At 44.3% G+C, this 26,755-nt stretch overlaps 1 protein-coding gene and 1 long non-coding RNA gene across 4 annotated transcripts in view; one reads left to right on the top strand and one right to left on the bottom strand.

Annotated features, from left to right (window-relative positions):
• Nucleotides 1-4,781: 4,781 nt before the first annotated feature.
• ACVRL1 (activin A receptor like type 1) overlaps nt 4,782-26,755 on the bottom strand; it is a 48,697-nt gene continuing 26,723 nt past the window's right edge. For both annotated transcript variants that reach the window (XM_048491156.1, XM_048491157.1), the window contains 3 exons: nt 24,510-24,707; nt 8,888-9,018; nt 4,782-6,472 (listed from right to left, as the gene is read on the bottom strand). In XM_048491156.1, coding sequence (XP_048347113.1) covers nt 6,338-6,472; nt 8,888-9,018; nt 24,510-24,707 — 464 coding nt within the window. In that variant the 3' untranslated portion in view covers nt 4,782-6,337. The remainder of the gene's footprint in view (nt 6,473-8,887; nt 9,019-24,509; nt 24,708-26,755) is intronic.
• LOC125429757 lies at nt 22,476-25,034 on the top strand. Of its 2 annotated transcripts, none has more exons than XR_007244040.1 (2): nt 22,476-22,876; nt 24,544-25,034. It is a non-coding gene; the product is annotated as an uncharacterized LOC125429757 (long non-coding RNA). The 2 variants fall into 2 exon arrangements; XR_007244041.1 differs by having other exon boundaries at nt 24,496-25,034.

Genomic DNA, 26,755 nt, shown 5'->3' with positions numbered 1-26,755 from the left:
CTTCAGTGTTTTCTTTCCAGGGATTGGTATTGGCTTGACAGGTAGATTTGGTTTAGATCCTGTGCTTTGAATTTTATGGATCTTGCAATATTGTGTTCTTTTGCTTGAGTTGAAGTGTGTCAGATTCGTGATTTGTGGTGGGTTCTCAGTGTTGCCATTGTCTTACTCTCAGGTTGCTTATTGGCTTGGATTTGCTGGTTTTAGAATTATTAGGGTCGCAGCAGCATTCCAATTTGGTTTGGAGCATTCTCTGGTTTGACATTGGCTTGGTTTCTCAGGTTGTACATTTGCTGTGTTAGGAATGCCACATTGTCCCTGGTTGGGATTCCCTGGTTCTGCATTGGTTCTTTGGATATACTTTGGCCACCCTCAGCTATTTAAAACACAAACAAAACTTAACTGAATAAACTGCATAGTTCTATGCCTTTGCTTCTGCAGAGTCTCTTTGCTTCCAGCATTACTTCCTTGTCTTACAGTGGTAGATATGCTTCTTATATTTTTATGAAAGTAACTAGAGTTGCATATGCCTCCAGAGTGGCCAACAGACCTGGAGAAAAATGTTTTGTTTCCTTAACAGAGGCTTAATGTGTGGAAATGGGCAGCTAAAGCTTTTCATGGGCTGGAGGAACATAACATCCCCTGGTAAATAACATCAATTAAGCCTCTATTCAAGGGATATGACATTTTTCTCCAGTTGTTGGCAATTTTGTATGTTCTTAATTTTTTAAAAAAAGAATTAGTACACATTAAAATCCTGAATGTTTTAGCTTGGCCTTTGGGTTTTTCAATATAGAGAGCCTTTGTTTAGGACTAGGTCAAGAACGGAGACTCAGGCTCAGCCTATAAGCAAAGCAACAGTCATTATTTTAAGTTGGTTTCTAAAATAGTTTATCTGTGTAATTAAAAAAAAATTCTGCCCTCCCAAATCAACCAATTGAGGCTCATCGGATGGTTCTCATTGTTTAACAGTTTCATCCATTTGGTTTAAAAAGTGAAATACTTGACATTTTTATCATGAGGAAGGCCATGAAATGGCTAACCAGAAAAAAATGGCAGGCAGAATCATTTGTTTAATTTAGGGCACAGGACGAGATAAACCAGTGGTTGTCCAATAGGCTGATCAATTTCTGGGTGGTTTATAATATTTTGCAACATTACTGGAATGGGGGGGTGGGGGATGATACATGGCAGGAAATATTGCACCAGCACAGCTTTTTATCAGATAATAGAAATAAAAGAGTCATTTCAACAACATTTTGGTTAAGTTCCTCTTGAATCATTTACAGTGCAATCCTAAACAGTTATATACTTCTAAGCCCATTGACTCTAATGTACTGAGAAGAGTATAAAGTCTGTTGAGGATTGCACTGCAATCCTTCCCTTCATTTTGCAGCTGCTAACGGGAAATTCCAACATTCTAAATGCTGAGGATTGACTAATAATGGCCTAAAAAGTTGCTGGATGCAAGAAGTGCAGCTTAAACAACAGGATGTCCATAGTTCCAAGTAACTGTGTTTGTCCAAAGCAAACTCTAAAAACAAAATCTATGAAATACCCTTTATTAAAACCAACCAAAGTGACATAAAACAGTGTGAGGGTTTTTGTGCTTTCCATTTACAGGGAATTGCAGTTTTGTTGGGCTGTGATTTCATAAAATAGTAATAATTCAATTTTTCGGAGGGAGGGGGGTTGTGTGTCTCTGTCTGAATGGCTTTAAAATACTGCTTCTAGTGCTGTGAAGTGTGATGTGTGGGCTGTAAACACACAGTAGATCTGCGATGGAAAGCTGTGGACAACAAAGGTTTCCTAGTATGTGTCCATTGCATGTCCCCAAAACACTGAGAGCACCATGCAAATATGATATCGATTTTAATAAACACATGTAGAAGAAAACACATGCATTGTGTAAGGAAAGCTGTCCTTTTTGCTCCATATTTGATATAGTAGATATGATGAATACAATACCTGGGTTGAACAGGAGCTATCTGTATTTTTCTTCCCAGTTCTTTAACACACTTCAGTTTGTAACTATTAGTGACTGAAGTGATTGGAGAGTTTCCATTCATTCTATATTAACTTGTCCCTTTATTTACATTCTACCCAGAGCAGCTCTTTTCCTCCATGTGTAATAATCTATATTTACTTTCTTCCTATCAGCTTATTTTGGACACACAACATAAATATTAGACATGCAAGATATTGATGCACATCAGCAAGCTGATGATTACATTAAAACATTTGCAACAGAACTTCTGGTGCTGATGGGGGTGTTTTGAGATCACAACTCTGCAGGGATGCTTGTTCCTTGGAATACCATCCAGGTTCCACTGGCTCTTCAGGATGCTATTATCATTGTGGCTGAGTCCAATATCCACTTTGGGACCTGGCAAAGAGATTGGGTGCTTAAGATTTGCAAATATTTGTTCATTTATGGCCTGATAAATGATCCAGCCAGAGACACGTGGAGCTCACAGCCTCCCAGGCTAAACAGAAAACAAAACATAGAGCCAGTCATAATATTTTGGACACACTTCTGTGATAGCCAACTGCCTGCTGGTTGCAAACACCACTGGCTTCCAAACCCTCCAGCAGCTGAGTTTGTGGCCTCGTGTTGTTGTGAGAATGGCAGAGGGCTTTTCTGACCTTGGGATTTTCTCCCTTCAGGCAGATTTGGAAGAACAAAATGTGAACTCTTGCTTTACCCATCCCCCAAAGGATTACCTAATAGTCTGCCCCTGAAGTACGTCTGCCCCTGAAGTACGTGATTGGATTGAGAGGCAGGGGATGGTCAAAGTCTCGGGCTGAAGTCTGTCACCACACCCACTGCCTGATTTTTTAAACTGAAAATGCTGGGGATTGAAGCCAGGACCTTCTGCATGCAGAGCACATGTTCTGCCCCTGAGCCACGGCCTTCCCCATTCCATCCGAACTAAAGGTTTATTTGGATCACAGAATCATGGAAGAGACCCCAAGGGCCATCAAGTCCAATCCACTGGCCATGCAGGAAAACACAATCAAACACTCCCGACATATGTTCATCCAGTCTCTGGGCTTTTCCCCACTCTCCCCTATCCCTGCTATGCCGCGCGCTTCTCTCAGCGGCATCCCTGATGCACGCCCGGGCGTCCCCACGACCTCGCGCTCTGCGCGGAGTCATCAAAAGGCTCCCTTTGCAAGAGCGCCAGGGATGCCGCGCACTGAGGGGGCAGGACAGCATCAGCGTCGGGGCGGCTGCACTGTTGCCGCCCCTCTCGTGGGGAGTGCCGGGGGACCCTGTGCTACTCTCCTCAAGTAGCGCAGGGCTTAAGGTAAGTGTGGAAAGGCCCTCTGTTTAAAAACCTCCCAAAGACTCCTCCCCCCAGCAAATAAACCTGGGAAATGTAAGTAGCTGACAAAAGTGGTTATTAGCCTACCTGCCCAATCATCCCTATGTTAGTAACCTAAAAGAAAATGGAAATAAACCATTATAAACTTTTTCTACTGGGGGCAATTATTACTTGCCATAGGTGAGCAGGTAAAGGACTATTTGATTATCTTCAATGGGCTTTAAGCAATTTAACATCATGTAGGATTGCAATTTGTTTTCCTGCTTCATGTTTCAAGAGGTCATTTCCCACCTCTTGGATATTTTCCCATTACAGAAAATGTGAATAGCTACACTATATTGTTTCCCTCACAATAAAAATCTATCATTTCAACAAAGAGACACACTTTTCTTGCATTTTTTTCCCCACGGAAATATTTGGTCAAACGTAACATTACCCACGCAAAATAAGAACAGTCGCAAACTATGGAGTTTGGGTGCAATTTTAATAAATACAAAATAAATTTCTGTGCAAAATAGTGACAATTTCTAAAGCAACTTTGAGTCTTTTTTTGGTGAAATGTGATTACATGTTTTCCCCTCTAGTTTACTCAGCTGCCCTCTCACAGGTATATTATATGCAGATATAAATGTAAGGCGGAAAAGGTTAGTAGCTTGGGGATAATAGTGTTGACTGTGATGAATGAGCAGCCTTCTACAGTTGTTAACTTCTATCCATTTCTCTCTTTAAATCCAAAGTTCAGTGTTAGAATTGTGTAAAATATTGCAATCCTCCATCCTGACTTGTTAAAAAAAATACTTTTAAATGGTGGCCTTCACACATGGGCATAATAATGTTCACAAGCTGCACATGGATGCACATGTTCAACTGCATGAAAGCTGAGTCTGCTCAGTACATTCCTAGCAGCATCCGTCCCAGAGAATCTCCTTTATGTGACTGGACAAATGTGCAGCACGGGGCTTGCAATTTTTGCCATCTTTTGGGGCCTAGTGTTTGAACCGTCTCTTCTTTGGGACTGTGATTTTATCTGGTCTCGTCCTCACCCCCATGTCTGGGTTCAGATGTTTTCGATTTCGAATACCTTTAATGTCATATAAATAGTTTAACATTAACATTGCAAGATAATAACAGCCTTTACAACTTCTGACGAGTTAAAATAACACCATAAAAAATTTAGCCACCACTTCCAACAGCTCGTAGTTGTGGCTGTTTAAAAGATATATAACCTTCTGTTTATCTGTAATGCCTTCACTTCCATGCAGGAAGGGGATTATGTGCTTCTTCCTATCTATCTCATAAAAAGGACAATTCAACAGCATATGAGATACTGTTTCCACAGAACCCATGCCACACGGGCATTTCCTTTCTTTATGTGCAATTCCAAGGTGGCGTCCAAGGCTAAAGGAAGAAGGCAGGGCATTACACCTAGCTAAGGTGATTGCTCTATGCCACCGGGCCTCAACCAGGAGATAAAGGTACCGGGCTACAATTAATCTATCCACAGGTATTCCCAGAGAGATCGGGGAACAGGTTTTATTAGCTTCTTCTAGCATCTGTTGAAACTCTCTATTAAAAAGTCTCTTCTGGGTTCAGATGTTTATGGGCGCTGTTCATGAACGTTTGCCTCATACAACCTCGAGTCACATCAAAAAGGGCTGCCCTGCAAGTAATACCACAACAGCCTGACTGAAGCCCCAAGCAGACAGTTTGATTAACACTAACAACGTTTTGTTCCCTTAATTCTACCACATCTCAAACGTACAGTGAAGTCATGGTTGAACTTGTCAATAAGAGAACATGAAGCAGAGAGGCAAGGAAGGCAAGAGAGGCAAGGACAGAAACACATCTTACCATGACTTGTCTGAAGATGCTAGCCTTAGGAGCGGGCAAAACGTTAGGAGCAAAAACTACCAGACCCACAGCCACATAGCCTGGAAAACCCACAACAGCCAGCAGTAGAAAAAGCCTTACTTGTGATTTGCATGGCACATATTTAATGCAAGCCAGGCTTGCAAAACTGTTAGTTGCCAGGGTTCTACATCCTGTCCAATAGTTAATCATGGTTCAGGAATTCAGCTATGCCACCTAACTATGGTGAAAGAAAACAAACAGGAGTTGCATATGATGTCTGCATGGGGACTGCATGTTTCTTAGGTCTGTTTCATGCAGGCATTTTTTTGGGGGGGGGGCACTTTTTGCCCACTGTCAGGAGAACAGAGAGGCCCTGAGAACAGAACTCACAGATTTAACCAGTCTTCAAATGGATAATAAAATGTGGAAGAAATCAGAAGTGAATGTAGTGAGGTATTCCACATAAGTATTCACCGGTGTGTGTACACGTCACCAATCACGTATCAAAGAAACACCAGACATGACAAGCAGGAAATCAGACCGTCTTTGTTAATTGTATCTCCCTTTTGTGAGCACTTCCCCTTACATCTGTTCTCTTGCTTTCTCCTCTATGCATGCATGTGTGCACATGAACATACGCACACACACAAATATTATAGATCTACACAGATGCACATAAATTGCACAGGTTCTATTTAAAAGTTGGCTTATGAATGGTCCTGGCTTGGTGTTTCCAAGGAAGCACCCCTTTGGGCAGAGCGGCTGTGCTTTTCCCAAGTACGATCCCTCCCATATTGCAGGCGTTGGTGGCGAGACGGGCTGGCGTCAGGTTACAGATCTGGAGGGTATTTATATTAATGTATGTGCTGGGAGAGGTGGGTGGTGTTTCCCCTCCCCCCTTGTTAAAGAAAATAAATTAAAGATGCCTGAAGCAGAAATACATGGCTGTCATCTGTTCTGTGATTCTTCTCCTGCAAAGGATCACTCCCTGACATGAGGCCCCTGCCCCAAATCTTCTTGGCTAGATTTCAAACATGGTTTGCTGTAACCACTGACACAGGCCAGGGACCTGCACTGAGAAGTGAAGGAGTGACCTTGAACTTTTTGCTGGGCCAACCAGCCAGAAATCTGATCCCTGGTCCCAGAGGCCGTGACTGCAGTCAGAAGTGTTGTTTGGGTTTGTCGAAGGAATCACTGTGCTTTTTCAGTGTCTTTTTAATCCTCAAAGCTGTAAGTCTGGCTGAGGGGCTCTGGTACCAGCATTCCTTCATGATCTTAGCCAGGGCAGACAAAGTCTGAGAGGCACAAGGGGGGGGGGGAGGGGAGGAGAGAAGGAGAAAGGAAGCATTATTGTCATGGAGAAACAACTGCAACTTTCAGCTAGTTTAGATTTCCAGTTAGTGTCATTCCATGTAACTCAAATCCTCTGTTTGTATTGTATCGATTACAGTCATGCCGAATTCCCTCTGAGAAATTGATAGTTGCACTGGAATTCTGTTTCTTCCCTCAGAATTCCTCAGATGTTTCTCCTGAGTGGGCTCTTCTTGACAAAATTTACCTCGAAAATTGCCTTCAGACAACATTTGCCCTCAGCCTTACCAACTTTGCCCATTAAGGAGGGCTTCTTCGCTAGATTTACAGTGTTTATTTAGCACATTCTATTTTGCCCTTCTTCCAAGGTGCTCAAGAGTCATATTCATGGTTCTGCTCTTTACTTCTTCCAACAGCCCTGTTAGGTAGCTTAGGCCTAAACAGCATGTGTGTATATAAAGTGCTGTTAAGTCACAGCCGACATATGGCAACCCAGTAGGTTTTCAAGACAAAAGTCACAGAGGTGGTTTGCCATTGTCTTCCTCTGCACAGCAACTCTTTTATTTCTTGTTTTGTGATGAGCTTCCGCCTCTTCTTCCCTCCCACTTCAAGACCAGTGACAAAGGTTCTAGGGTTGGGGAAACCTGCGCTCCAGTTCACATTAACTAAGCTTATTGGATGACCTTGGACCATTCACCGTCTCATAGCCCAGTGTATCTCACTGTGTTGTACTAAGCGCAGGATACTAACTCCCATATGCACCAACCTGAACTCTTGCAGGAAGACTAGAATATAACTGTGGTACAATAAATAAGAATTCCTTTTAACCAACTCAGCAGCTTAGCTTTTTATGTGACCCCTAAGATCCAGGGAAGGGGACATTGTAAGGGTATGCACACTAGAGAGGAGAGGAATCTTCCGTAGGCTTTGGGATGCCTGTTGTAGGAAACTGGATGTTGGAGCAGATGGACCATAGATCAGGCCCAGCAGGGCACTTCTAATGTTCTGATCATCTCCCTCTGGTTTCTGAGGTTGCCCAGGTTCACATATAATCAGCTTCACAGCTGCCTCTGCTACCAACAAAAACCTAAAACTACTAAGGGTGTTTCCCCCACCCTGTTCAATCTTGTCTGGTTTTCTTCCTCACTGTGGCCCACATCTCATGTAGTTTTTGTCCACTTGGAACCCATGACCCCACCCCCTGCATAGCTTTTTTGGGGATCAGAACAGACTCTCTGGAAGAAAACCAGGCTGGATCAAAACCTAAAATTCTCAGGGTTCAGAGTAGAATAATAATAATTTGAATTTATATCCTCCCTTTATTTCCTGCAAGAAGACTCAAAGGGGCTTACAATCTCCCTTCTCTCTCCCCCAAAACAAACACCCTGTGAGGTAGGTGGGGCTGAAAGAGCTCTAAAGAACTGTGACTAGCTCAAGGTCACCCAGCTGGCATGTGTTGGATTGCACAAGCTAATCTGGTTCACCAGATAAGCCTCCACAGCTCAAGTGGCAGAACGGGGACTCAAACCTGGTTCTCCAGATTAGCGTGCCCCTGCTCTTAACCACTACACCAGGCTGGCTCTCCAATACCACAATTGGTCCTTGTACTACATGTTTATATTTATTCATTAAAATATTTATACTCTGCTGAGTTACCAGGTTGTAACCCAGAGATCTGCTCTGTCCTTTGAAGGATGTTGATTCAGGAAGAGTTGCAGCTGTTGCAGCTTTGCCTGCCTACCATTTCGTCAGTCCTCTCTGGTCTCCAGTGCAGCTCAGCTATAGTTCTGCTTATCATTGCAGGTTGGGGTGAGATGGCAGACAGATAGACTGGGGCAAGGAGCCAGTGGGAGAATCATCCTAGTTAATTGGTAGCTTTAAAGTAAATCTCCAAGCTCCAACTTGGCCACCTCAGTGGATATTAATGTTCTTTCTCCCTGGCACAATTGGAGCCGCCCAGTTTACCCTCAGGTAGGTAATATGCAGCATTCCATTCATATCCAACTGGGGCGGTGCATGCAATGCTTCAAACATTGTGGGCCCTTTGTTTGAAGCAGGGGTGTACCACCCAGGGGGACATATGGGGTCAATATATCCCCGGGCTGTGGCCATTAGTCAGGTGGGGGTGGAAAATTGCCCCCCACACTCCTCCTCCCCCCCCCACCCCGTCCATACACTGACTTCAAGACCTGGTGTAAAAATACATTGTTTGGTCATGGTGGGGGAGGGTGGCTGCCTGGGGGTGGGGTGGGGCGGAACACTCAGATTCTGCACTGGGCCACATTTCCCCTAGATACGCCTCAGGTTTGAAAGGATGGGGAACAGTATCACAAGGCACGCTTGGCTCTCAGGGCTGCCCAGAAGTTGAATACCATTTGCCCTTCCTGTGAGTCACTTACCGGGTCAGAGTACAATCGATTTGGGATGGTGGGTGTCTGCTGGTCAACACAAACCACTTTCTTCATTTCTTCGAAGCTGGGGTCAATGGGCACCATGTCAAAGAAGGGAGGTTTGTAATCTTCGACAATCCCTGCAGGATGAAAAAGGGAGTGTGAGAGGGGAAGAGCCCAAAGCTCACCTGTGCCAGAAATGCTCTCCCAATTGCTGTGCACCTGATCGTTCTGCCCATCTGCAAATGTGTGTGAAATTTCTCTCTTGTTTTGGTTCACTCCAGTGTGATCCCAGGGTGGAAAGTTGAAGGCGATAGAACTTATTTTATTTGCTTCTTTTGCTTTTCCCTCCATTGGGGACCTAAAATGGTCTACAATGTTCTCCTCTCTTCCACTTTATCCTCACAACAACCCTGTAAGGAAAGTTAGGGTGAGAGTGTGTGACTGGTCACTGGACTAAAGTCATCCATCAAGCAGCGTGGAAATTCAAATATGGAGTTTCCAGTTTTTTTTCTAGTCTGGCATTCTAACCACCACATCAAGCTGGGTTACACTGGGTTACAACCTAGCAATGACCCTGCGGTCTTTTCTTTTCTCCAATAAGTGAATAATTGCTGTTCACTTCAACGTGTGTGTGTATGTGTAAATGTTGCACTTTAAGTAAATGTTACACCTCATATCTGCCCTGATACTTGGTGGCAACAATCCCACACTAGGGTACGGAGACATACTGCATCCTCAGAAATACTAGGAATATAACCCTCAGCAGGTATCTCCCCCCGTTAGGGCATTTATGAGCTTCAGAAGTTGAAGAGCACCCTAGTTGAAGTGCAGTGGTGAAATGAAGGGTGTCATATTGATAGGAAAAGGCATATACAGCACCATTAATGTAAGCAAATTTGTAGAGGTATCGCTTAACACATATATTTAAAATGCATACTTCAGTTCACTCAAGTCCTGCTCGTCCTGTGAAAATTCATGTTGTACGCTGCTGGTTCTGTGAGTTCTGGTTAAATATAGAGCAATCCCAGGAAGACACAAGACTCTGAGCCAATAACCAGAGGCTGGGTTTTTTGTTCTGATTTATGGGAACACTTTGGACAGAATTATCTTTTTTTTTTCAGTCATTGTATCTGAGACAGCAAGTTACCTTTTTTTAGACATTGCCATGTTGTGAGACAAATCAAAAAGTCTGGGGCTGCTTCCACACAAAACCTTTACTCCAATCTGTTGACTGGATCGAAGCAGGGTTTTATCTGAAACATTTACAGGATGTTGCCCTTGATTCATCTTCCTCCTACGACCCATTCCACTTTTCCCACCATCATCCCCACTCTTGGTTTGCTGCAACCTTTTCAGAAGGGTTGCAGTCAAAGTAGGTTTGCGCACTGCATAGATGCAGGGGTGGAGCGCTCATGGGGACATGTGGGGTCACATGTCCCCAGGCGCACGCCAGTTGGTCACGTGGGGGGATCACCCCCCACAACCCTCCCCTCAGCCCTGCCCTGCCAGGCTGCTCCTTCAGTAGGCGGAGCCTCCGCCAGCTGAAGGAGCAGCCTGGCGGGGTCAAGAGGTGGCCTGTGGCAGTCTCCTGCTGGCTAAGGTAAGTGGGATGCAGGAGGCGGGACGGGGCTCCCAGAACAGGTGTTGCCCTGGGTGCCATTCCCCCTCACACACCCCTCTGCATAAATGGATGGTGTGCACTTTCAAACCTCTTACCCACAACAATACCATTTGATTACACCACATGGGAGGGAATGGGAGGTGCAAGAACAGAGGTGGGATCCAGCAGGTTCTCACAGGTTCCCGAGAGTAGGTTACTAATTATTTGTGTGTGCCAAGAGGGGGTTACTAATTGGTGATTTTGCCACGTGATTTTTGCCTTAGTTACGCCCCTCCTCTCAGCAGTGCAGCTGGCCAGCAGAACGATTGAAGCAGTCCCTAGGCCAGGAGGTGCACCAGCGTGCGTGGCAGCCTGCGCCTGCGTGGATTTGATTCCCGCCCAAGGACCGGCGCAGCGGCTGCGTCCTTGCCACAGCCCTGCCCAGGAATGCCCCGCCCCCGGAATGCCCGGCCATGCCCCCGTCGTGCCCCGCCCAGCCCCATTGGTGCTATGCCACAGTTTGAATCCCACCACCATGGGAACCTGTTACTAAAATTTTTGGATCCCACCACTGTGAAGATGACAAAGGAATGACTCCATTGTCGCTGTGCATGCCTCTGCGTTTGCAGGAGCATTGACTATATATCAGGGACCACTCTGCTTGGGGAAGCAGAAATGATTTGTGGCCAGCAAATGTTCAAGCAAAGTTAACTTTCTGTTATACCATCCAGCAAAAGAATCCCTTTCCACTGGAACCCCAAGACTTAGAAAGCAGCCTAGCATCTTACACCACATCTCCAAAGTGATGCTAGCCTGCTTCATGGATTCTAATTCACCCAGGATATTATGTGATCAACATCTGAAATCCACAACCTCTTTGGAACTTCACACATTCAATGTTAAGCAACATGGGGGTACTTCTGACGCTGGGATGCCCAGCGATTTCAAAGATATAAGCAAGACATTGCAATTTTCAGGATCGCACAATCTCCTTTGTCACTGTTATTTCTAGTTTATGTAAGGATTCAAAGAAGTAACAAATTGTCAGCACAGGCAGATTGCCAATGAAACCAAGGAGATTGGCAGGAGAATAAAGAGTAGGCAGTAAAAAATCTCCACGTTAAAATCAGCAGATAAGGATGCTGAAGGATACAATTATAACTGGTAAGCATGTATGTGAGAGCCAGAGTGATGCAGCAGTGAAGGTGTCAGACTAGGATCTAAGAAAGCCACATTTGAATCCCCTCTCTGCCATGGAAACTTGCTGGGTGATCTTGGGCCAGTCACACATTCTCAGCCTTGGATGGGAGACCTCCAAGGAATGTCAGGGGCATGATGCAGAGGCAGGCAACGGCAAGCCATCTCTGAACATCTCTTGCCTTGAAAACCCTATGAGGTTACTTTAAGTCATCTACAACTTGATAGTACACACATATATATGCACAGGCATCCATCAGCAAGCTGAAACTAGCCTATGACAATCTCAGCAAGGGTCTTTCACGGCAAATGAGGAGGAGGAGGAGGAGGAGGAGGAGGAGGAGGAGAAAAAGAAGAAGAGAAGTTCTCTAGATTAGAACCCACCTGCTCTGAACCACTACACCATGCTGACTCTCAGAGAAGCAGAGATAGTTTGCCATTGCCTTCCCCTGCAAAGTCTTCTTTGGTGGTCCTCCACCCAAGTACTGACACTGCTTAGCTTCTAAGATCTGATGAGACAGGACTATGCTATAACATTCCACATCCCCATTATTACTGGTACATTCCACATATTGATATTTGACTTATATTTGCTGTTTATTAGTATTTGTTAGTAATTTCTAACAGTAAATGTTAGTATTTCTCTTTCTTATTAAACACAGGTTTACTGAAATAATATGTACATTTTAGTTATGTGGTGCATGTAATCACCATCCTTACCTGACCTTGTTATTCAGCCTATAATGAAAGGTGATTTTCCTCACTGGGAAATACTCTGGATGCCACGACAATCAATATGAATTATAGAGTGGATTAAGAAGAAGGGTTTGGATTAAAACCTCACCTTTCTCTCCTGTAAGGAGACTCAAGGTGGCTGACAAGCTCCTTTCCCTCCCCACAACAGATACCTAGTGAGGTAGGTGGGGCTGAGAGAGTTCCGAAGAACTATGGCTAGCCCAAGGTCACCCAGCAGGAAGGTGAACCAGATAAGCCTTTGCCACTCAAGTAGAGGAGTGTGGAATCAAATTCGGTTTTCCGAGATTAGAATCCACCTGCTCTTAACCACTACACCAGGCTGGCTGTTAAGAAAACTGTTTTTGGTGATAGACTGCTGTGGACCAAATCAGGCATATCTACAGATGTTTTCAGAAAGTATGAAACACACGTTGTAAATACTTTCCAGAAAAGACACAGCCATGCTTTGCAGGCATGAATTTCCCAATGCAAAAGAGATGGCACATTCATGGTGCATGAAATAGTCACCCATGACAGTAACGTTTCAACAGAATTCTCTGCTGTTTATGCTTATCAGCAAAAGAGTTCTTCTTTCTGACAGGCAATCTTGGGAGCTCTTGCAAGAAAAAAAGTCTGTATGAGCCATTTGGCAGATGCAGTTTCTCAGTGTGAAATCTACTTTAAACTTGGTAGACCGTGAACATGTCACAGAGGGGCTCTGCGAACATCAATAGCCTAATCCTGCCCCTGTATAATGAAACCAAACATTTTGATGTAATCTACCATGCACAGTGGAAAAGAGTCATGGAAAACCATGACACACCACAGTGGAAAACCATTGCAAGGATCAGTAAACTGCAAGATTATCTTTACGCACTTGAGAACTGGATGTGACACTACTTGTTCTTTGTTCCTGAAGAGTAAATTGGTAACTCTTTGACTGCTCCGCAAAACTGAAGTGCAAAACACAGGGCCTTGGCTGTTTTGGTCACACCAGTGTCAGCACAAATATTACTGGAAGTTTTATAGAGGGAACTCCAAAATATTCAATACATTGTGACATGACACACTATCTAACCAAGGAAAGAGTGTTGGGTAGCTCCTGCGCTCAGTCAGGACTTTTGAAAAATTATTTGGACTGTTATTACACCAGCATGGTGTAGTGGTTAAGAGCAGGTATGCTCTAATCTGGAGAACCGGGTTTGAGTCCCTGCTCTGCCACTTGAGCTATGGAGGCTTATCTGGGGAACCAGATTAGCTTGTGCACTCCAGCACATGCCAGCTGGGTGACCTTGGGCTAGTCACAGTTCTTCGGAGCTCTCTCAGCCCCATCCACCTCACAGGGTGTTTGTTGTGGGGTGCGGGGATGGGAAAGGAGATTGTAAGCCCCTTTGAGTCTCCTTACAGGAGAGAAAGGGGGGATATAAATCCAAACTCTTCTTCTTCTACTAGAAGGACTTCTGTTTTGTTTGGCTACAATAAACTTAACACGGTGTCCCCTGTTATTAGGAGAAACTACTAAATGAATTTGAACCTAGTTTTCTCCTGTCATAATCCAGCACTCAAACCACTGCACTACACACTGTTTGAGGTGTATTGTTTGTGCATTTTTAAATTATTTTTATGTATTTATACACTGATTTGAGCTCAGGAAAATGAGCTTAAAAATAATATCTGAAGCAAATCAATACTGAAAATTAGTTTGGCACTGTGTCTTTGTTTCCCATCAGAAAACATGCATGTACACAAAGTGAAAGTACACTGAGATATTTTAGGAGCAAGCCTAAGCAGGTCTTCTCAGATGTAAGCCCCAGGAAAGACCTCTCAGGACTGTAACTGTTGGAATAGATCCAATGACTCCTTTCCCCCAAGTGTTCCTCCGACAAAGAAAGGCTTCTTTCAACAAAGAAAAACCTTTTCTGCATCAACAGACGCCTTTCTCCACCAGAAAAAGTAATTCTCCCTTTTCCTCCCCTAAGGGAGACTTGGCTGAAGAAAGTCCAAGGATCCTTCAACCCACAGATGGCAGCATTCCTAATCCTAAAACGAAAACTCTAGCCCAGGGGTAGGGAACCTTCAACACTCAAAGAGCCATTTGGACCTGTTTTCCACGGGAAAATAAAACACTTGGAGCCGCAAATAATTTTTGACATTTAAAATAAAGATAACACTATATATATATAGGGTTTTTTTAACCTTTTACTCCGCTCATTCTGAGAAGCGCATGGATGCGCCCGCCCTGCTGCCTGCAGGGCTGAACGAGATGAAACCAGCGGCTTGGCCTGCGCCAGCTGCCGCGGAAAGCATCCGCCCCGCTCCAGCGGGTAGGCGAGAGGGGAAGCCGGCGTCGCCCAGCCCACCCCGACGTGGGCGGTTAGTGCGCCCAGCCCTGCTGCCTGCAGGGGCCCGAGGAGGGCAAGGATGGGGCGGTGGCTCATTTCGACTAACGTGGAGCCACAGTGCAAGGGCAGAAGAGCCGCATGCGGCTCTCGAGCCGCAGGTTCCCTACCCCTGCTCTAGCCAGTAAGAATTGAGGCAAGTCTAACAACAGAAAAGTTGCTAGCCATGATTTGCCTGCAACTGCAAAACAAATTTGGCTAAACCAGAGGTCTGCAACCTGAGGCTCTCCAGATGTTCGTGGACTACAATTCCCATCAGCCCCCAGGGGTTGTTTGTGATTTGTAGTCCATGAACATCTGGAAAGCCGCAGATTGCAGACCCCTGGGCTAAACCATCATTTGGTATTAGCATTGCCCACAAACCAACTTTATGGAATGGAAAATGTTTCACAACAAACCTGTGGGCAGGTGTATATAAAAACCATACTGAAAGGGGCTAGGATGCAGACTAAACATGACATATAATTATAATATACTTTAGAAGCCCAATTTCAAAGTGTGATATTATGTTAGGCGATGGAGTTTAAATTGAAATCAACACATCTATGTATCTGTTTCTCAAGCACGGCCCCCATCTGCAGATATCTTAATCTGCGGATTGAGGCCACACTGACAGAAAGATTTTTCTCCAAATTTGGGGGATCTCCCAGGTTTGCCAAAAATATCTTAAAATGAGGCCAGCACCATACAACTGGACCACAATTTTCTTCAGTAGATACTGCTAGAATGGGAGGGAATGGAACGCTGAAAACAAAGTGGTAGAAAACAGCATTCCCTCCCTATTCATATGTAACTGTAGATTTTGGATATTTTGTTCTTTAACATTCAAATCTAAGGAAACAACCCAAAATAACATCTGTGAGAACTACTTAAATCCCACCCTACTTTTAAAAAAGATATATCGATTGTACTGTGGTTATTCATATTTTGGGTCAGGGACTCCTTCCTCCAATCATCAAGCTGTGGAAACAGCTTTAATGATGCCTATTTTAAAAATAATATATATTCCAACTTTTTACAAAAACAGGTGAACTATGCAATACATAAAGGTACTTTTCAAGCTCCAACATGCTTTGTTCCTCAGCTGATTGAAAGTTCAGAGTCTAGCGTACAGTTTTACAGAAAAATTACTAGGGCCCAAACTGGCTTTCAGATGGACAAATAATCCCTGCACGCACCCCAATCAACCCCCAATCTGCTGTGGAGCCGCAGAGTTTGTAATCCATGAGAATTATCATAAGGGAAATAGGTAGGCAGACCCTTCCCTTCATTTGCGTGTATTTGCAAGTGGGGAGGGGGTTTCATCTGGAATACTTTCTGCTTTGTCTCCATGAACATCCCTACTTACCGTTCCAGCTTTCTGTCCTTCCGCAGCTTTAGGTTTAAAGATTTCCATCGCTTTGTATATATAGGTGGGGTTTTGAGGAGGAAGAAATAGTCCATTTAACTTTATTTACACAGTCTTTTAATGTTATGAGATGTCAAAGAGATGTGATTTACTGCACTGCCCCAAGCATAGTTACACCCTTCTAAGTTCACTGAAGTCAGTGGACATAGAGAAGGGTGTAGCTCTGTTTGATGGCACTATTAAACTTCTTTATATATTTGCCTTGGTTTATAGAAAAGGTTGCATAAAGCTGAAGTGTTGAAATACAATATTTATTCACCTAGGTGTTTGTTAGCCACCCTTTAGGGACAACATTAGGCCTGTTCACATCTGTTACAATAAATTCATGTGCATTTTGCAGGTACATACGTACATCTGTTTGTAGAAAAGAGCCAACGTGTGTTCATTTTACAAATGAAACTACGGATCAGTATCATGAATGTGGGGGTTCAATCACACATTCAGCTGCATGTGTGTTAAATGTACCATGAGAATTAATTGATATTAAAAAAATCAAGTGTACAGAATGCATTATAACTTATGAACAGGGCTATTGTAAAACCACTTTCCACCTTCTGCACAATGAAGAGGCAGAAGGAAGAGGCAGAATTCTAGACTGCACCACTTCAGTCTAAACATGGAGCGGGGTGGAGTGGTTTCAATCATTTTGAGTGCTCCCTGCATGTAGTAAACCAGCAAATCCAGGATAAAGGTGTAATGTAATTCTTGTCCTCAGTGATTTCCCCACTGAGAAATTAAAGGTGGATACAACCAGGTTTCAAAAGAAACAGCACCTTTTCATCGCGGTTTCTCCCTCCCCACTGCAGTATGTGTTTAGTGAAGATCTTGATGTCTATCGCGGTTTCAAGCAATGCAACACTCCCCACAATCGCGCGATCTGCTCAGTGGCTCTGTTCTTCCTCATCCTGATTGGCTGTTGTGCAGTGTTGGGGGTGGGAATTTTTTAAAAAACTTTTTTTTGCGCAGCTATGTGACCATGCATGTGCGTGGATAGAACGGTAGTTGTTTTTCATGCTAAGCTATGTTTATGCGTGGCTTCGACATTTTTGGCACTCTTTACCCACGCAGCTGCGCTGGCATGAAAATCTAATTTTAATTTACAGTTGGCACAGAAATCACGTTCCACGCAGCCATGTTTCAACATAGCTGCCATTGACACGAAACAAAAAAAAAAGGCTGCATGCAAATCGTGCACAACCCACTGCGCTCTAATTGGCTGGAAAGCTCCACATCACTCCCTACGGCGGGAAAATAAACCTAGATTCTGTCCCCTGATCCTTCCCACTGATTTGGCTTCGGCGTGTTTTTTTTTTAAAGGTGTGCTTCCATGCAGATTCTTAAAAAACACATGATAAGGGGGAGAGGGAGCTCCAGAACCGGGATGAATCTGTGTTTGGCAGTTCAGCAGTGGGAAGTTCTCACTGAAACCTTGATATTTTGCATGAGTATCACGCAATTAACTGACCATGGAGAATTGACCCTTGTGATGAGTTTTACTACATGCAGAGAGCTTTTCACATTTTGAGAAGATTCCTGGCATTGTTTGAAGTGCCCACTGTCTGGCTTCGCAGGGCCTTAGGCCTGAAGGGAGTTTACTGAGAAACTTTTTCCCCCGCGGATTGGGCGGTATAAAAATCTAAATAATAAATAAATAAAATAAATAAATAAATAAGTGATGCTGTCCCAACGTCCACCATTTTAGTCTAGCACCTTTCAAAGACCTGGGTCATACATGCAGAAGCACGAGGTGGCAACGAGGCAATTAGGAAACCAAGGCAGCAGAAAGGCCGGCACCATTTCTGACAGCTGGCGGTAGGTTCCAGCTTGGTTTGTTCCTTCACATAAAAAAGCTCTTGCAAATAGCCATCACGTACACACCCCATCTTTCCTTTAAGGATCGAAATGTACTTTGTTCCTCTATTTTATCATCACAACCACTCAGTAAGGTAGCTGACTGGCCCAAGGTTAGTCAATGGGAAAACCATCAAAACATGGACAATGACGTTACCTCCTAGCTTTGTTTGGTGTGGAGTTTTTAACATAGGGTTGCCAACTCTGGAATAGGAAATTCATGGAGATTTGGAGGTAAAGCATGGGAAGGGACTCAGCAGGATATAGTGACAAAGAAGCCACTCTCAAAGCAGGCATTTTCTCCAGGGTAACTAGTTTCTTAGTCTGGTTGGAATTCTGTGAAATCTCAAGGCCTCCACTGGTGGTTGGCAACCCGACATCTGACATGCCATCCAAATGCAATCTAGGTACAATCCATTTTACCACCTGTGCATTCTTCCACCTTGTTCCCTTGCATATGTGAGGCCTGGTTGAATGCAAAGAAGGCCAGGTCTGCAACAGCTGCTGCTCAGGAGTCCTGTCCTTTCATGAGCTCTTCAGATCCACAGATCTTGAGCAATGATTAGAAGAATACTAAATTAGTTTCTAAAGGAAAACATGATAGAAATCTAGCAAACACGGTTATATTCAAATCACTGTCGAGCATCAGATAGGGAATAGCATCCCTTTGAAAATGATTAAACGATAGATGTGATGAAGCAGGTAATATCCAGCAATTCCTAAATGGAGTTAAAAAAAGAGCATTCCAACATTTTAAGAGGTGAAGTATCAATTTTACCATGCCCACAAGGACAAAGATGACCCACAAGGACAAAGACAACCTGGATATGAAATATGGCAGGACCTCCCATGAAGACTTTTGGAAGGGAGTTGAAAAGAAGACATCCAGGATAAAGTGAGGACAACTGTCCATAACAGTTTCTGACCCACTCACACTGACTGAGTATAATCATGGAACTACTGACTGACTGCTCCCCTAATAACTGCATGAAGAAGAGGGGAACGAGATCTTCTGTCCCTGGGCTTGTATCAGAAAAAGTTTCTCAGTAAACTCCCTTCAGGCCTAAGGCCCTGCGAAGCCAGACAGTGGGCATTCCCCCCTTTAATGATCCAGTTGTTTTGAAGCTAGAGCAACCTGAATAGCAGCAGAACAGACAGGCTGCCTGCACAATATTCTTGGCGCCTTGCGCTTCTAGCACCACCTAGCGGCCAAAACTTCTGCTCATTCCAGGGTCTGCACCAGCTGGCCTTTTAATTAATCCATACTCACAAATGTCTCCCCATGTCCTCACCCTTCAAGAATTTAACCCATTTGCAGTTTATACTCTGTTTTGAATGCTGATTGGCCCAGCAGTCAAGACTGTACCAGTCTGTGCCTTGTTACTAACTAGAAGAGAGTCATAATGCAGGGGTTAATCAACACTATAACCCCCCTAGCAAAAACAAAGAAACACCCCCCCCCCCCACTCATAGCGTGTTCCCAAGCAACCCTATCCCTGTACATGTCGTGTAAGATATGATGCTGGGAAGATGCTGAGCATAACAAGAATAGTGGTGGCACAGAAGGAAACATTCAGGATCTTAAATAGTTAATGGGCATACAATTAAAGGCTATGAACTAAGAATGTGATAGTCTTGTTAATGGGTAGTATTTAACCTGAAGTGAAGGTGGGATTAGGTTGGCTAATCTGAGTCTTTGCTGGGGGTGGTTTGTCTGCTTTTGAATTAATGAATGTTTTCTTTGAAATGTCTTTGTGATGGGGGGGGGGCGGTCACAGAGAAAACGGTAGGGGTCCTCCATCTGCCAAAGAAACTCTTGCACACCCGGAAGGTTCAAATGAAACCTGATGAGCATTGCTGTGAATTGGGGATCCCAAAAATCACAGAAGCCTTGTGGTATGCCATGGAAATTCATTTCAGGATTTCAGCCCAAATCAAATCTTGCATTTGCAAATTTGGTATTACGCAGAGATTTAGACTGTGTATCAGCTAAAGAAGAGGCTGCTGAATCAGTGTAATCAACGTACATGTCAGCTCACTATAAGAATATCCAATATAGGCCTAGTTTTTTTAATGGACTAATAAAGTAACTTTGAACATTTCCACCTTTTAAACATGGGATCGATAAAGACACATATCACAAGTTAAGTCTTAATTAGGAGTGTGGGAAACATTTTTTGTCAGATTTGGGCATATTGGAACCCCCCCCCCCCCACTGGTATTCCAGATATTTCTGAATTCCTATACCAATATGGAATTCAGATTCAGGGTTTTGCCAGGATCCAAAAATTTTTGGATTCCCTATGGAACAATTTTTTAAATACTTCAGGGAGGTTAGTAGCTCCCCAGATACCTACCCAATCAGGGCTATGTATCACTACTAGACTACTGTAATGTTCACTACATAGGTCTATCCTTGAAGTCATCTCAGAGATTGTGGTCGATACTGCATGCCAAAGCTTGGTTATTATGGGGAGCTCAGAACAGCATGCATATTCATCCCATTCTGCAGTCACTTCATTGGCTGCCCATCGGTTACCCAGATGAATTCAAAGTACTGGCCATTTTATACCAAGGCCTCATCTGAGCAGGGCCTTCTGCAGGTGCCACCTGTAAATGGACAAGATCAGGAGCTGCCTGTACATACACTTTCTCTGTTGTGGCCCCCATGTTGCAGAAAAGAAGAAGAGTTAGATTTATATCCCCCCTTTCTTTCCTGTAAGGAGACTCAAAGGGGCTTACAAACTCCTTTCCCTCCCCCCCCCAACAAACACCCTGTGAGGTGGATGGGGCTGAGAGAGCTCCAAAGAACTGTGACTAGCCCAAGGTCACCCAGCTGGCATGTGTTGGAGTGCACAATCTAATCTGGTTCTCCAGATAAGCCTCCACACCTCAAGTGGCAGAGTGGAGACTCAAACCCGGTTCTCCAGATTAGAGTGCACCTGCTCTTAACCACTACAACACGCTGGCTCCCAGCCTGCCTTATGAGGTCAGGATGGTTCCTACTCTTCTTGCATTCTGCAAATAATGGAAAACTGAATTATTTAGCAGGCCATTTCTATACATGTAATAGGAATGGTTCAGAAAGATGCTTCAGTGAAGGGAAAGGGATTGTGGAATATACTACTGAGTATAGTATCTACTATCAGTAGCCATATGTATCATGCTGCTATGTAATTTCTGCATCGTTTAACATGTCATGTTAACAGTTATGCTTTGTTTCAGATCTTGGCAATTCTAATTCTATTACACTGCTCACTGGATGTCCCAGTCTGTTCACTTACATTGTGTAACCCACCATGACTCGCAGTGAAAAAGGAGGACTATAAAGAATGCAAATAAAAAAACAAAAATGAACAAGTTCCCCTTGAGCTGGAGCTGGGAAACAAGACTGCAGGTCAGACCAACACATAGTGAGTTTGCTTCTTCACTGGGAGCTCTTCTCAAATTATGTACATCTTCATACAAGTATCCATTCAAGTCTTTTGTGGACCTTGGTGTTTGTTTTTTTTAATGAAGGTTTGGATTTATACCCCACCTTTCTCTCCTGTAAGGAGACTCAAGGTGGCCTATAAGCTCCTTTCCCTTCCTCTCCCCACAACAGACACCTTGTGAGGTAGGTGGGGCTGAGAGAGTTCTGAAGAACTGTGACTAACCCAAGGTCACCCAGCAGGAATGTAGGAGTGCAGAAACACATCTGGTTCACCAGATGAGCCTCCGCGACTCAGGTGGGGGAGTGAGGAATCAAACCTGGTTCTCCAGATTGGAATCCACCTGCTCTTAACTACTACATCATGCTGAGAACTGAGATTCACAGGATGGCACATTCTGTACATTTTTGCCCTACATTCACAGCTGACTTCTGGTGACCCTGTAAGGTTTGCAAGACAAGAGATGTTCAGAGGCCTCTCCTTCGTGATCCTGGACTTCCTTAGTGATCTCTCATCCAAATACTAACCTTGCCTGGCTTCCAAGCTCTGACATGCCAGCCAGATCAGAACTGTCCTAATCAGTATCAATTTCTCTGCCGTGTACCGCTCCAGAGCTCAGCTGACCTGCTCCATGCCACACAGCCAACCCACCACCTGTTTTCACTACTTACAAGCTTCGCTCTGATTATTTCCTTTCTTGTCTACCAAGGAAGCATGAAGAGAACACGAAGGGGAAAACGAAGCAAGGAGTGCCCAGCTCAGGCTTCTGCGTTTCTCCAAAGAAAGGAGCAGGATTGGCTTTGTGGCTGCGTCCCCCCCACCCCGCACCGCCCGCCCCCAAGTTGGCTGAAGGAGATGAGAAATTCCATGGCCGTGGCCAGTTGCCAGATGGAACTCCGATGCTGCTGGTTACCTAATCAGTGCTGAACAAACAAAGTGCTGATTGAGTCTAATGGCCCCTTTAATCAGCAAGTCGGGCGCTGACACTAGATTACAGTGTTTATAATTTACAGCTAATCATTCGTGTGGAAAAAGGAGAGACAGAGAGAAAACACCCCCTCCAAACCACAGCAGCCAAAAACCTTCGTATTAACAGGCGTGATTAGTGATTATTTCTGCAATAGGAGACAGGCCAGGCCCCCAGCCAGGTTCTTGGCTTCAGCTGCTATTCTAAATCCTAAACAGATGATTGACTGAGCTGCCACATTTGCTGTTCACAGACTTCCCTTGATGAGACCGAGGGGCCGTCTCCAGGGTCCGTTCAAATTCTCCTGCTTCCAGACGAGATGTTCAGATGGCAATCCTAAGCACCGCTTCTCAGTCCACTGGAGTCCACTGCATTCGAAGGAGGCAGCTCTGTTTGGGATTGTTCAGGTAGGCTCACCAGACCCTAAAAGCATTTATCGACTGACTTCCCAATGAGGACTCCAAGTGGCTTACAGCATTTTCTTCCTTTCTGTCCTCACAACAGCCCTCTGCGGAAGGCTAGGCTGAGAGTGTGCGACTGCCACAAGGTCGCCCAGCTGGCTTCCGTGGCAGAGGGGGGATTCAAACCTGGACTTCCCAGATCCAACACTCTAACAGCTATGCAATACTGGTCATTCCGGATAAGACCAAGCCAGCATCCTGTTTCCAACAGCAGCTGGTCGCAAGCTCACAAGCAGAGCCCTGTTGGTACCTGCTGACTGCTGCCCAGCATCTGACCATCAGCAGCATTCTGCCTCTAAAATAGGAGGCTTCATTCGGCTGTCATGTATAACAGCCAGAGACAGAGCAATCCCAATCTGTACAACCCCCTTTTAAATTCCATCTATGCCCGTGGCCATCTCTATGGCCCCTTCCACACATGCAGAGTAATGCACTTTCAATCCACTTTCATAATTGTTTGCAAGTGGATTTTGCTATTCCGCACAGCTGCAAAGTGCATTGGAAGTGGATTGAAAGTGCATTATTCTGCATGTGCGGAAGAAGTCTATGTCTTCAGGTGGTTTGTTCCACAAGCCAGCTTCCCTTCTGCCTGTCTTGACAATTACTTCCTTGTTTTGGTCTGCTCACATGAATGCAGTAGATGCAGTAAAGGCACTTCCAAAGCTTGCTTCTGTTGGGTCCCCATCTGTGGCTAGCTAAGTTCTGAACTCACCCATAGGCAGGAACTTTCATCACACCACTGCAAACATCACTTCCGCAATGTCTATGACATACTATCAAAAACCGAGCTCTGAGCTGGACAGCCCAGGCTAACGTGATCTCATCAGATCCCAGAAGATAAGCAGGTTGGTCCTGACTAATACTTGGATGGGAGACCAGAGGCAGGCAATGACAAACCACCTCTGTTAGTCTCTTGCTTTGAAAACTTTATGGGGGCCATAAGTTGGCAGAGATTTGACAGCACTTTACACACACATTAAAAACTGAATCTTGCAACCAGTGAAAAATGCATATAGCCCCCTTGCCCCAAGGTATGAGACAACACAAAGAAGGGACGGTTTTAATTACTGGCAACAGGGGCAGCTCTTCCAGGCCTTAGATGGGGGTGGAGTGACTGCACACAGCCCCAAACCCCAGCAGAGAGAGCAGCTGACTTGGCAGCTATAGCTGCTCCTGCCTGCCCCACCTGAGTGGGACAGCAGTTCCTGCCCACATTACGCAGGGCAAGGACCCCCCCCCACTTCCTTGGGTTCCAGGGTAGGTGGGGTGCTTAGGGGGCAGCAGTGATTCTGGGGCAGGCCCCTAGAATTACTAAGACTGTCTTCGACATAGAACGATTTTGTCTTGGTACCGAAATGGTGGAATGAATAGGTCCTCACCTTGGGGAATAAGCTGTGGAAAGTACATGGCCAACAGTGCACAGGTTAGTAAAATAGAATCTCCTTGTTCAGAGATAGTAATTGCTGATAAAATGAAAATGCTAATTGGAAAGTCATAATGGAATTTTTGATCTATGAAAATGTGGTTGTGCTATGAAGTCACAATATATTTTGTACTTTTTTCAGTTTATTTCCCTTACCGTTAACAACTGTTCTCCGGGCTATCTCCCATAGGACCAGACCGTATGCCCAGATGTCTGTCTGCTTGAAGGATTCAAAAAAGTCCATACGGATCTGTTCATCTAAAACTTCAGGCGCCATGTATCTTTTGGTTCCTACCCGTGGGTTATTTCCAATGTCCAAGTAGTCATTGCTCTGGGAATGCATGACTGCCAAACCTGAAAGGAAAAAAGTATGTCATTTTTTTGAGGAATGCTTAGCTAGGAAAGTTAGGTACTTCTCCAAAGACAGCCCAGTTCAACATCCTGCCAAACCTTGTGTGACTCCAGGCAAAGTACTTAATTCCTTTAAACCGGCATTCTTAATGTAAGAGCCACACAGAATAAACTTCAGATGTTTGAGAGCCACAAGACCTGAACAAGTATTACACACATGTTTTTATTGCTACATATAAATAAATATACATAATAATTATTATTCATATATGTAATTCTTATTAGCATTAAATGAAACTTCCAAAAATAAAAACAAAAGGAGTAAAAACAGATATTGCTAATGGGTTTTTTTTGGCTAAGACTCTGAATAGCTGATCAAAACATGGAGAAAAATATGCAAATTAGTCATAGTTACTGGCTATTACTACTTGTAGAAATATTGTGAATTTCCATCTTTGCTGTGAGAATCGATCGTTGCTGTGAGCAAGGCTTCTGATTGACTACTGAACTGTCTCTACAGATTTTTTTAAATTTTGCCCTGGCAGCAGCTGCCACCATAGCACAAGGATCCATCTGCACTATGTTACTGAAGTTAACCTGTGGCAGCCATTTTGTGGAGGGCTCTGCCTCCTGTGGCAGCCATTTTGTTTCTGCACCCACCATGCTCAGAATTCCAAATGTGCCCACAAGGCACAAGCTCAAAAATTTTGGACACCCCTACCCTTAGTTTTTAAACAGTGGGAAGGGGCTTCCTTCTTTCCAAAAAGTTTCCAAAGAGAACCAGAGATTCCTGTTTCCATAGAACACTTTGGCCTGTTTCTGTACATAACATCTGGAAAATTATTTTTAAAAATATTAAAATATCAGCAAAGATGGGAACAAATTCAATTGGAAAAAGAAGAAAAAGAAGAGTTGGTTTTTTAAACCCCATTTTTCTTTAAGGAGCCTCAAAGATGCTTACAATTACCATTTGGATACATTCTTTAAAAGTAGTAAAGAGAAGTTGGTCACTAGAATTCCTTCTGGGTATCCATCAGGAACTTGGGGCTTTTGTTTTTCAAAAAGCAGTCCCTGTACCTACACATGCTATATGGTAAACCACCTTTCAAACTCAGGAGTCTGTTTTACAAAAAAAAAAATAGTCAAAACTCACTGGGGGAGTATAAAATAGGCCTTTGGATCGCAGCCTCAGAATTAACCAAACATGCTCACACGTTTTGTGTTTCACCCTCCCAGCAATTTTTGTGGCCTTGCTTCTGAAGCTGCTTGGGCTCTGGCCAGATCTGCCAGCTCCTTGAGCCTGAGTAAACCTCCTTGGAGAAGGATGGCTAGCCCACTGCAGACACAGCAAGCCCCTGGAACCCTGACCAGGAAAGACACTCTGCTCTTGGACCTTGCCAAAGCCCAGAATACACCTATGAACCCAGGAATTGCTTCTTGCCATTCTTCCCGACACATCATGATCATTCTGTCCCCAAAATAGCAATGAGGGCAACCCTGGATGGAAACCTCATATGCTTGCTTGCCATCACAAACACACTGTCTTTCCACCTGCTTAATCCAGAGGTTTCAGGATCAGAGTGTCCACTGATGTGACACAAAGTGTGGAACTGCTGCATGGGGAAGTAGGAGATTCAGAGATACCAAGCTCTTTAATCCCCATTTACGTGTGGACAGCTCCCCTGCTGTCCAGCAGCTGAACTTTTGAACCTAGCCTAGTCCTGGGCTGCCTTTCTCTGTCGAAAGGCTCCCTGCATTTCTTCCCTTGCATCTCTGGCTCCTGTGGGGGCAAGAGCGAGATAAGCTCTTGCAGGCAGGGAGGAGCAAAGTAGGATTACCAGCAGGGAATACAAGGTTATATTAAGTGCTGTGTGGAACTGCAGCGATAATTCCACACTCAGATGACGGCAGAATATTACAAAATGGAACAGGGACCTAGAGGGGAAAGGATCCCAGAGTGTTGGTCTGGTGAAGGCTGCATGTCCATCTCGAAAGCAAAACTGAAGAGGCTTGAATATGTACCTAATATATATCCAGCCCACAATCCAGGT

The sequence above is a fragment of the Sphaerodactylus townsendi genome, linkage group LG03, assembly GCF_021028975.2.
Source record: "Sphaerodactylus townsendi isolate TG3544 linkage group LG03, MPM_Stown_v2.3, whole genome shotgun sequence".
NCBI classification, from domain to species: Eukaryota; Metazoa; Chordata; class Lepidosauria; order Squamata; family Sphaerodactylidae; genus Sphaerodactylus; species Sphaerodactylus townsendi.
The sequence above is the reverse complement of the archived record's forward strand: the minus strand, read 5'-3'. Positions and strand labels throughout refer to the sequence as shown.